This window comes from Strix aluco, chromosome 4 (assembly GCF_031877795.1).
Source record: "Strix aluco isolate bStrAlu1 chromosome 4, bStrAlu1.hap1, whole genome shotgun sequence".
Lineage (NCBI taxonomy): Eukaryota > Metazoa > Chordata > Aves > Strigiformes > Strigidae > Strix > Strix aluco.
In genome coordinates, this window is record NC_133934.1 from 34,058,933 (window position 1) to 34,071,748 (window position 12,816).

At 40.6% G+C, this 12,816-nt stretch overlaps 1 protein-coding gene across 5 annotated transcripts in view; it reads right to left on the reverse strand.

Moving 5' to 3' along the window:
• Positions 1-12,816, reverse strand: part of MTUS1 (microtubule associated scaffold protein 1) — a 129,246-nt gene that overhangs the window by 23,950 nt on the left and 92,480 nt on the right. For 4 of the 5 annotated variants that reach the window (XR_012623086.1, XM_074822651.1, XM_074822652.1 and 1 more), the window contains one exon: positions 6,016-6,233. Coding sequence is in view for 4 of the 5 variants with exons in the window: in XM_074822651.1 (XP_074678752.1) it covers positions 6,016-6,233 (218 nt within the window). In the remaining variant the exon portion in view is untranslated. Of the gene's footprint in view, positions 1-6,015; positions 6,234-9,821; positions 10,450-12,816 lie in introns of those variants that run through there. The other variant, XM_074822653.1, reaches the window with a different exon arrangement.

The window sequence follows — 12,816 nt, forward strand, 5'->3', positions numbered from 1 at the left end:
TTTTTCCCTATAAAAATTCTGATCTCAAAAAAAAGTTTACCCTACCTGAGCAATTACTTATTTTTCAGTATTTAAAGTCTGTCTCCATTAATCTCATCTGAGTATGAGATAAAGTCTCCATCAGATACCATGCAGCTTTAACAAGTTACACTGTCACAACTCAGGTTCTCACATCTGTAAAATTATTATCATATTTATAAAGTTCTTTGAAATGTTAGGATACAAGATCTTTTGCTTGAGCACAACATTACAGTATTTGTTTTAAAACATTCCATTGTTAAGGCTGTTTAGAATATCATTTGAAAAAGCAGTACAAAAGAGGGAAACAAAAAGCAAGGATGTTATTTTCTTCCACTAACCCCTCCCCATCTATGCAATAGATACATTTAGCTTGCTACTAAGTAAATTAGGAGAAATAACAACCTGTAAGACAGGACTCCCAATTGTCTCCAGCTGTAAACCATTCTGAATACCCAAATGTACCCAATAAACTGCTTAACTGAGGCGTCTTCTAAAAACCTATTTTCACCAGAGCCTAGTTTCACAGTAATTAATGGATTAAAATCTTTTTCTGGATGTTAGAGCTCACAAACCTTCAACCTGTTGCCAAAAATATTCTTGTCCATCAGCAGCCATGTGTTACAGAGACCGTGAGAGTAATTTGAAACATCCTTGCTTTCCAACATCTAGCTGTCAGATGCAAGCTGCCAGAGCCTAGGTTTGCTTTACAAGGGGAAGCTACTGTCTTATTTCTCAAATACTCTCCTTTACTGAACAGAAATTATTTGAATTCCTCAAATTCAAGATACCTTTTGACTAATGTTCTAAGTGGCTTTTTAAAAAAAAAATAAATCTGAGAAACACAGAAATTATGTAAATTAAATACCCTTATTCTCTCTTGCAAAAAGTTACATCCATACTTTGGGAAGGCAGATTTAAAGAGCAGAAGTACACTTTGGATGAAAATCCTAATAAGAACCAGTCAAGTTTGATGTTAAGTTCTAGAAAATCAAAACTATAAATTTAACTCAAAGACAGCTGCTCTAAACAACAGGCCTAACCAATATATTTTGGATTTCTAGGCCAAAAATATGACTGTTCCAAAATTCTTCCTTTTATTTGGGTTTAGTGATGCAGTGTGTACTTCTACTCCTTAAGCTGGATATGCATTTCTCATTTGATAAATATTAAAATTTTCTGCTGAACTTCCACAAAGGCCAGGACAAGTTCTTCTGATACATGTGTCTATGTATTCCAAAATGGAAAAAAACTTCTTTAAAGTGCTAAGAAGTTCAAAAAAAACCTAGTATCTCCACTCTTACAGTCATCCATGCCAGGAAATGCCAGTTAGAGTAGCTCATATACTAACAGTTAATTTCTATTTCCACCTAGAAATACTGAAGCCTGTTTCAGCCACACGATTTCTAGCACATGACTTATGTTGCTTCCTGTATCACATCCACAATTAGTGGTATCCACATATTATTGTCAAGGCTCTATAGTCTCTCAAAAAGCATTTCCCTCTATGAAGGAAACTTCTTGAAATGTCGCCACAGCCCTTTCCAAGTAAAGTTTGAACTGTAAATACCAGTCTCCCCATAACCATACCAAGAGAAACATGTTTAACAGTGAAACTTAATTTCTATTCATCTCTGTAGCAGACATAATTTGTGGCTCTTTTCTACAGCAGAATCTGCTGAGAGCTCTTGAAACACTTAAGATTCATTTATTAAAGCTGAGGAACAGAAATGGCTGTTTATAATAATTAAACATTTTACCATCTAAAGTTCTGAATGTGGCAATTCACGCATTAAAATGAGAGGATGAAAAGGTAGTATTTGTCAATTCACACTTCGAACAGTCACAAAGCCGTTCAAGTCACTCTAACAATACATTACCTTTCCACTCGAAAGCTAAGCCTCCCTTAAACAGCTTTATAAGTTACCAAAACCAGATGTAAAACCAAGCTAGTACTGTGCTGCTAAAACAAACACCCTCTACCCCCAAACATGTAAGAGTTTATACATGGCAGTGAGTTAGGGGTTCAAATTCCCCAGCTGCAGCAATCTTGCAGCCTTGTGGGGGGCAGCCCCAAGGCAGGGGAAGGGGCTGCACACCCCTCAGGAGGCAAGAAGCAAAGGCTCACGCAGGAGTCACCACAGCCTCAGGCTCATCAGCTGGTGATGTACCTTTGCAGGACATCATGAAAACAATCAGAGTTTGGAATTTTCCTTCCCAAGGGAGCACCTAGCCCCTACCCACAGCTGCAGACTTCTCAGGCACACCTCCCACCCCACCACAGCACTGATGGTTCTTCACTCTCACTCCTTCCCACAGTGAACCACTGTGTGGGGGCATCCCCATCACATTTTGGGTATGAACAGACCTATAAAACCAGACCCATAATCATCTTTTTTTTTTTTTCCCCCTGACTGGGTGCCTGAACTGGCTCCTCAAGGCCAGGTGAGCACCAGCCCATGCAGACACAAGGGCAAAAGGAAGAGAGGGCAGGGCTGCAGGAGCAGCAGCCATAGCCTGACTTACTGCAGATGTGCTAAACCATGTATTTAAAGCCTCTGTGAACACATCTGTTACCGAAGGGACAAGAAATAAATTCAGAATTAATATGAAAAATGAATACCAGGGGAAGTTAACAGATCAACTCAAAAGCAGAGGTGCAAATTTTAGAGCGTAATGCAGTTAAAGGTTAATGCAAAATGGCTTTCCTTGGCACTTCATGCACTTATTGTAAATGGCTGATTTCACCATTTCCTCCATACTGCCACTTTTCCTTTCTCGCTTAAACTTAAAAAACAGGAAAACAGTTACGAAGTCACAGGAATTACCAGGGGATCAGGAGGAGTGCAGCAGCCTAGAAAGAGTAAATTTGCTTTTGTGATTAGTCCACAATTTGACATGTGTTTCTGACACCACTAGCACACATACAGCTGTCTAACAATGGAAAAACTCAGTACAGTGTGGTGTTCTCACCAGCCACACCATTCATTGCCATCAAGTATTCTGGATGCCAAGAGGGTTTCCATCTGGTATTAACTCCATGCAACAGTAGCTCCTGCAAGGTAGAAACTGGGTTTTTAGGATTTTTAAATTCAGAAGAGTCTTGGTAAAGGTAGTTAAGCATAGAAATTCCCTGGACAAACTCTGACAGCTCAAGTCGGAAGGTGTTATCAGAGCCAGCTGTTAATATTGACAGCTCCAAGATAATGCTTGCAACAAACAGGTTTGAGCTCAGAGTTTTGTGAGAGATTCCTGCTGGGCTAGAAACAGAACAGCAGCATTGCTCAATCTCATTCAACCCTTCAACAGCAGCCTCTCAACTTCACTCCAGATGGGCTGGCTGCATTTCTGACAGAAGTCACTGCCAGCAAGTCCTGATTTTGCTCGCAGCTATCCCATTTCAAATGAGCTCATAAGAAGCAACTTTAAAACTTTCGTGCAGAAATGGGCCGGGGGGGGTCGGAATAAAAGGCAAGCAAACTCAAACAAACATAACAGCTGAATCACGTCCCATTAACTTTAGCTTTGCAGGGAAAGTGGGAGAGGCTGGGGCAGGTTTTGCAGAGAGGTTGGGGCTGGGCTGCACAGCCTTTAAGTGACCTAACAACAGCTCACTCCAGCTCTGTTCTCCATTTGGCCAGGCAGCCTGTCCTTGATCCCATCTCACCCTCGCACTGGCTCTGAACACACATTAGGATGTTCCACGTCGCTAATCTGGCAAAGAAATGCTCTCTCTTTGGCCGGGTTAGCTTTCTGGTAGTTGCAAGCTGAATAAGCCTTCTGCAGGGACAGACAGACCAGCACGAGAAGAGTCCAGAGCAGAACCCTCCTCTCATTACAGCAAGTTGTTTTATCAGCTTACACTGCATTGTGTCACTTCACACTTGCTCTACTGTGAGGAATGGAAGCACAGCTTTGTTCCTCACGTAATCAGCTAAGCATGATTTATTTTTTTAAACCAGAAAAGCTGAAGTTACTTTCAGTTGGCTCAGCAGTAGTTAAGCTATGAGCCCCTGCCTTACAAGCTAAACGCTAACTCCAAGTTTCTCCCTGAGTTTACTCAAAGAGTTTGAAAACTACATCAAAGGGATCCCCAAGAGATGCTTCAGAAAAATAAACATATAGCCAGTTGAGATTGTTAGCTATGCCAGACTCCACACCTCACCAGAAAGGAAAAACAACCCCAAACCAACAAACAAAACCAAAACAAACCACAAAACCAAAACAACTCTTCACAATGTTCCCTAAAACACAGAACTCCTACAGGATGTTTCCCCCACCTAACTACCAGATTCTGAGCATTCCTTACACCACCATGGCAGAAGACTCCTTCTCAACCCTGTGTTAAGTACACAAGAATAAGAGACTCTTCAGCAAGCACTGTTTTATCCTGGGAAAGGAGAGAACCTCAATACTGGTAATGTTTATACATCAATATTTAGTCCAGTTTCATGTGCTTAGACTTAACTCTCCAAGATTACTAATTTTATATAGTTTGATAGAAATAAAATTTCTTTTTTCTTTCCATCTGCAAAAGAATAATGAAGAGGAAGAAGGAGCAAAATTACTTGTTTCCTCCATGGATTTCTTTCTTCCCTCCATCTTCAACACCACTTTTTCCTTTTTTTTAAATAACCATTCCAATATTCTTTAAAAAAAATCATCTTAAGACTAAGTGACCTATGAAATAGCCTCGAAGAAGCAAATATATATGATAGGTGGCTTCTCATTAAATATGACAGTGATATAGTATTCCTGAATTTTAAGAAGTTTCAATACAAAAATATTTGAGAGAAGAATCTAGGCCAAGATGATTATAAGTTACCAAAAAAATCAAGATCCTTATTATACAGTAATTAGAAGACTGCAGAGAAGTTTAGTAGTGAGAATTTCACATATAAATTCCGTAATTTTGTATTAGATGCCAGGCATTCAAAAATCCTGTATAAAAGTGCTTTGAAGATCTTAAACTAGGTTCCTTAGCAGAGAAAGGTGTTCCAATCAAGAGTTTAAAAAGCCCAACCAAACCAAACCCACAAAAATGGCTAAGAGCCACTGCTCTTACTGAGTTGAGCCAGACTCAGACTTAAATGCAGTATTTCTGGATGAAATGAGAGTGAGCAGATATTATCCCGCAAGAAGAGAATCTTATGTTTCTGGCAGCATAGTACAACAACTCAGTACTTTTCTGTACACCAGACTACAAAATCACCACATATCGTAACAGCTGAAATAAAATTGATACCAATCTTGGAACATTAGTTACAAGTGCAACAGAAACTGCTATTAAAGCCTGCATCAACTGCTGCAGCATAAATCTATAACTGTTATGATTTCCTTCACTTCAGACTTTTCTTCTCTCAAAAGTTTTCAAAGCAGACCAAAAGTTTCTAGTGTAATATCAAACTGATTAGTTCATTATGCATGTCATACAGATTAAAACAAACATTAAACCACATCAGATTAATTTCACTCTAAACTCCAGGTGCATTTCTCTTTTTTTTTTTTAAATGAAATGTTGATAATTTGAAGATGCCACCTATAGTGCAGAATTCAATCATTATAACTCACACTTTATTCTGAATAGCTCAAAAACATATCCACCCCTTATATACTCTCTTCTATCCAATGTCAGATAACAAAGCAAGGTCATGCAGATTATCTGTTGAAACTAGTCCTTCCTACAAGGGCAGAACTTGAAGTATATACTTGGAAAGGTACTCAACCCTGAAGGACACTCTGACTACAAACATTTAAAAACTTCTCTTCTAAAAATGATGTGAAGCTGCAAAAAGACCATAAAACCGAGTGTCAGGGTTTTCATTTTTTCTATCCAATTGATGCCAGGAGCAAGTTTACTGCTACCTCCACAGGAAAAAAGTAATAATTGGAACAGAAACACAGATATTATGTATCATTATACTAATATTTTCAGAAGCCCTTGTTGAGAATAGTTCAAAAAATCAAAGCCAAAATTGATTAGCTGCACATTTTTACCTCAGACTGTAGGTGCTGGATCACAACTGTTAATGCTTCAAACTTCTGGTTACTGCTTGTCAGGAATTTTTTCAGCTGCAGGATGATTCCACTTTGGGTCTCACATTTTGTTTTGTACTGTGTCAACTCAGCTGTTTTTGTGCCAGGCAAATGCACATCTGTGGAGGCTTGAGTCTGTATGCACGAGCTCTTGGGACTCCGCTGCTTGCCCTTGTCAACTGAAACAACAACAACAACTAATTAATATGCACTTTTATGTTTAAGTCTCACCAAAACTTAAAAAGACAGTGCAAAAGAAAGTAGTTGTGAATTCTTATAAACACTTCCTGAAATACTAACTAGGAGAAGGCGTTACTTCAGTAGCACTGCAGAGCAGACACTATCATCTGCCAGGTTAATTTCTAGAACCATAAGCTTGTATACAATGTTTTGCACATCACTCTCACCTTCACGTATTCTGTGGCTTACTTTTCAGCATACTCTTCACACCATGCTTTGAATGAGTATTTTCATAAAATGCAAGATCTCTGTCATCGTACCTATCCAGTTACTTAGAAGAGTTGATCACTTCTATTTGCAAAGTGGATTTCATACTTCTTGCACTCTAAAATATTGCTGAATCAAAAACATTTTCCCTACATTTACTCAATCTTTTTCTTCCTTTCAAAGTTTTCATTGCAAGAACTCCCCTCTCTGCAGCTCAGGTTTGAGCTTTATGAACTAGAGGTCTTGCAGCATTTCTCAGTGTCAGCAGTCAGTCACAAGGACCAGACCTAAAAATACTCTAAAATGTAATATATTTCAAGTTTGCCCTGGCACTATTCATGGTCCAAGAATTACATCGTTGATTTAATATTCCTAGTTATGTTGCAACCTCAATCCCTTCACAGTACACAATCATCTCGTGTCAGAGGAAACCACATTACATAACCCAGTGTGGGACTCGTAAACATCACAGAGGTTACAGGTTTCTCTGCTGCCTTCAGACTGAAAAGGGAGTACAGTGCTGCTATAGAGAGAAGGCCAGTCTTCCCCGTTTGATTGCACGGGGAATGAGCAAACACCTTTGCAATAAAAGGCTGATGCAATACATAAATATCCCTTGGTGATTTCATGAAGACATCTAAGCAGATTACTTTGTACAGTTTCAACTTAACAAGATTTCTTCAAGATAAAGTGAAAAAACCTGAGAGGTGAGATTTGGAGAAAAGAAAAATAGGAGCATGAGAAAAAAACAGGGGACAAACTAACCAGCTAGAAGTAGTTGCTCATGAAGTCCAAGCACCTGGTTTGAAGGTTGTCAAGCAACTGTTAAATAGTGCCAATGGTATAAGGCTCAAATCACACCACTGGAGACAGTATTAGTAACAAAAGCTTTGATTCTCAGTTAATGATAGTCTGACACACCAACTATTGCATTAATATATCAGTCTTGCACAGCCTTCGCTTGTTTTCAAAACATTTGAAAACAAGTTTCCTGTTCAAAATACTGATAACCTCTGTGCCTCTCCTAGTGAGCCAGTATAAAGTACCTCATGAGCCTATTAATTTTCCAAATAAATCCTCTCTAGGCAAGATTTTCTGTCATCCCTCATAGTTAGAGAACTGTCAGCATATTGCTTTATCATGTTCAGATGCTCTTGTATTTTTGGAGATTTCACTACCCTTCTGCTCAGAGATGCTGACTGTTAAAGGGTATATTTTCAAATAGAAACATACAGTCTTGCAGTTTAATAGGAAGCTGTTAAAAGGTATATTGACATGATAAATCAAAATACAAATCTGTAGGGGAAAGAAAAATCAAGTGTGGCTGCTATTTCTAGTTAGCTTATTTTTACCACCATTTTAACTAATGTGACCACTTCTTTTCTCACAGTGCAGACATAACAATGCCCTTTGAGTAGACCTCTTCAAATGAATGACAGTTCACATTTAAGAGCAAACATGTCAGATTTCCAGCAATCTTATGGAGAATACTGTGCTTAGGAAAATACTGGCTACCTTCTGAAGCGCCTTAAAAAAAAAAAAAAAAAAAAAAAAATCACAAGAGACAGTAATCAAGGAGAGAGGAAAAAAAGAGTAGGGACTAGAGAATGAACATGTACAGTCAGTCCTTCTGTGCCCTACTGGCTCACATACTCCTGCTCTCTCATATATTCCACCTCCCTTCCTGAATGCTCCACTTAGAATAACTAGAGCACTCTTCTTGATTTAAGGCTACTGGGTAAATTCACTGATATGGATGCTAATATCATCATCTAATTAACTATATGAGTGACTTTTACATCCATTTGTAGGACCCTGACAGAGCTGCATTAATCCTGAACAAATGTTTGCAGACAATTTTTATTCTGGGAAAAAATTACGTTGCATGCTGCTACCTTTATATATAGCGATAAACGTTAACCACAAATGACACAAAACTCCAGATATCCACTGTTCCCAGAGTTCAGCCAGCCTTTACAGTTTGCCAGTTTCACACCACTGCTTTTATCGTGGTGCCCAGACTACCAAGTCTTCTCCTAGAAGCTCATTCAAACATCCAACCATGCCAACCCTGGATACCACACTAAAAAAAGCTGAGCAAAAAACATGCACTAGAGAAATTCAGTGACATTACTGTTGGCAATTTTATCATACACATGTGCTATACACAGCCACTTCAAATGTTAAAAAGCATCTCTCTGCTAGCATGAACGCTCTGTAGCATGAACTGCCCCTACAGATTAACACCAGCAACACTCCAATGCTTATTTATGGCCTACATACCTCTGGGCAATGACAGATTGCTTCCAGATTTCTACAGAAGGCATGCTGTGATGTCAAAACAAAAGCCATACTTTCATTAAAACAAAAGCATCATGAGTATAATTACCAATACAACACATCAGTGATGAATTATAAATTAAAGACAGTATTGGTTACCAGTCCAAGTCCTCCTCACTTTGGTCTTTTTACCTGCCACCTTTACACAGTCAGACTTGTAGAGTAGAACAACTTCCACCCTTAAGTTAGGTTCTGGACTCCTCTCCAACAGGCTCTAAAACACTGTACCCAATCTAGTTGAAATGCTCAATTCTTAAAGACTAGATATCAGTACTACATGTAGCACAGTAACTGGAAAGAATCACCACCTAAGATCCTATCTTTCTTTATACCAGTAAAAAAAAAATGCTAGCAGTGATTTTGCAAAGACTGAGCCTTGTGATACAGTCATTCACAAAAGAATACCCCATGACCTTGGAAAAGGTCCAGAAATCCTGCCACTCCCTCTGGAGTTGTGAACTCCAGTTCTTTGGGAAGAATATTAGACCCACCCCAAGATATTCCATAAAGCAAACTGTTTCCCATACATAGCTTCTCTAGTCGATAGGTGTTCAGAAGCAAGAAATACACACTGTCTGTACATGAGGGTCTGTTCCATAAAGTTATGTTTAAGTGCTGGGGTACTGCCCAGTACTTGACAGTGTACCCGACTGGCTGGCTATCTCTGAGCTTGCCTAGTACTGCAGGTTTCCTGAGACTCTATCTTGTGCACTGTTGCTGGATTACCAGATGAAACATTTATCACCCACTTTTTGGTTTGGTGAGTCAAATCAAAGCCTTCCTTTGCTTATCATGTACTAGCAAGGTCTGTGTAGTAATGTCTATGCTAGCTAGAAATTATTTTAAGAGGTTCAATTTCTAAAAAAAAAAAATTACATTTCTTAAAAGCATTCCAAATAGCCTGAACAAACTACTTGCCAAGCACAAATAGGAACAACCTCACTTCTGTTCCCATGCTTTTGCAGTGACCATTGCCTTACCCCTAAGCACCGTCTTCTCACATTCCTCATCCAAACTGTTAGCTTCCACAGGTTTTTCAAAACCCATGTGCGTCTTGTGTAAGCGTTTTTCAAAGAAAAATCCTTGCTCAACTTTTTCTCTTGTAGGAAGATGCAGGCTGGTAAAAACTTTTTGCCTTTCCTCCATTTTCTGGAAAGCCTTGTCTACACATGTTAAATTGGTGCTCACTTCTTTGATTAGTAAGACCAGATCAGCCTGAGTATTTAATCGAGTTTCCATTTCTTCTCTTACTCGCTGGATTTCCTCAAGCACGGTTCTTATATCCAAGTGACTGGACTTCACCTCTGCTTTGAGATCTTCTTTCACTTGTTGCTGGCTCCTCTGCAGTGCTAACACTGTTCTGATTTCCTTTTGAGATGTTTCCACGTCATGCTTTAGTTCTTTCTGCCCAGCCTGCATCGCCTCCTGGCTAGCTTTCACTTCTGCCAACAGAGCAGCGAGGCACTCCATCCTGATCCCACTGGAATCACAGGACTTCTTCCAGTGTCACAGCTTCCAAGCTGTGAGCTGGTCGCAGATTTCCCTGGATAGCAAGAGAGCTAGCACATAGCCCTTGGTATGATATCGCACCTCAATTTACAGCGTGCTGCAGCGACGGTACTAGGTAAGAGTCTAGGACAAGGCGAGACAAAGGCACTGAATAAAATACTTCAGTAAGCAGCGCTCTAGAGCCAGAGCTTCTTCTCAGGACTCAGCCAGAGCACTAATCAGTTTAATTGGCAGATTATGCCACACCTGAATTTTTTAAAATCTTTTGCTGACATCATTGTATGTGGGACGTCACCCCAAAAGCCACTCCCAACAGTCATTTGATCTGTGCATCAATCAAAGTATGCCCAGGCATCAGTAACTAGATTGTTGCAACACAGCCAAACAGCCTGCAAGAACGAAGCGGCCCTTCCTTTCCAACACAAAGGTTCAAAAGGAGCCCGAACTGCCTGCAGAAGCTGAAAGCCAAACAGTTCAACAGCGCTTAGTTATTTCAATTGTATATTCAACAAGGTGATTATACACCTGTCCTTCTGCTAATGTTTGCAGTGAGGGTTCAGGAGTACATCTGTGAGCAAGCTGGACATTGTTAGCTGTGGGCATGAGGAGGGTATTCAGTGGGAGTGGGGCAATGTGCTTTTAGCAATTTTTGGAAGAACCCAGATCCTGAGGAAGCCCTCTAGTCCACAAACAATAAACAGCCACCAGAGCAATACACGAAAACTGACTAATGAGGTATTTTTGGCAGGCTAAGAAGGCTAAGCCTTTTAGCTACCAGGTCTGAGTGTTAACTTTTCTCCATAAAAGCTAAGGGTTCTTACTTTTAAGCACAGAACTCATAATAGGTCTAGGCTCCACATAATAAAAGCTAGATTAATGACACCAGGTTGTTAGCTGTTTTGTTACACAGCAATTTCATTACCCAAACTGAATCCAGTAACTGGAAAAAATGCCCAATGCAACACAGATCTTGGTCTACAGAAGGCATCAGTCTCTGCCTTCAAAGAGGTGAGCTAGTATTCAGCACAACACCCATCATTCAGAGCAGGACTCAGAGCAGCAGACAAGCTGGAGCTCAGGAGAGCTTTCACACCACACCTTTCACCCTGTCATGCCTCCAGGATGCTTGTGGAGACAGTGATGATCCCACAGACACCCCAGAACAGAGGACCTATGCTATCCATCCAAAACCTCAGTAACCCCCATCAGGACTATTTTAGCCTGGGAAGCATTATGAAGAATGCCAATAGTCCATGAACGCACAGACACAGGATTTCCAACCCACCACAGTGCTGCTGGCCAAAGAGCCAGTCTGGGGAGTCCCACTTGCAATGAAAGTATACTGGTCACTTTCCAGTTTGCCTTCTACAGTAGTCCAGGCATACTCATTGGACCTGGAAGGTATCAGAGATACCTCCTCCACACAGAGCACCTCAGGGCTTGCAGGTATCCTCCAACTGTCCTGTTATCACAGCGATTATCGCCGCCCCTGGTGGACACAGGGCCAATAGCACAGCTTTTTTCCAAGTCTCTCTATCATCAGCCAGAAGGCCAGACATGGGCTTTCTGATGGGATTTCCCCAATACAGCCACAGGCTGCAGGTGTAGTTCCTTCCCCCCTCAGCCCCTTGCCCCTTTTCTAGCTTGATAGTTATCCCGAGATCTCCTAAGTGTTATTATTCACATACAGTCACCGCTGAAGACCAGTACCCAAAAAAGACTGCAGAAGCACAATCTGAAATTTGTATCCATGTAACACCTTTGACAAAAGATTTACGTAGGTGAAGAGAGATGGGTATGAGCACTAGTAATACTTCTGCACCCTAGACCAACACCTGCAGTAATTCAGCTCAGCAGTAGAACTCTTCATTCCAACCTTCACCATACTCATGAATGGAAGTGAAGCACTTGCAGAGACTGTCAGACACTTCCTGGCAGCAAAAGAGGATCCAGCTGAACTGATGTCCAGTGGTTCAGTTACGATACAGGTGGAGAACAGGTCTCTTTCTGTGAGAGGGAAGGTATTCACCAGACTCATAGATGTAACCATCCAAGATCTAACTCTTCCTGATGGCTTTTGGTAGTATAAACACAGAATCTGTGTTGGCTAAGAAGAACAGCTTGAAGCGCCATCCTGCATAAATTTCATTCTTCTGGTGATTTTAAAGGTGTAATACCATGAAAAGTGCATGCCGTGATTTCAGCTGGGGTAAAAAAAAAGATGGGTTTGGGGTAAAAGGGGGTATCCAACCGATCCCTCTGCAGAGGAACAGGCTTCTCCAAAATCCTAACTGGGACATCACAGAGGGCTTGGGGGGAGCCCTTCTCTATTAGTTACATCGAAAGCCCAGATGACAATGCTTGGGTGACTAAACTGGGTGCTCCGATTGTCATTCCTGTCCAATGCCACCAGCTCCAAAGGCTGCAGCCTCCTTTCTATATGTGTGCACGCAACCCCCAAATGCT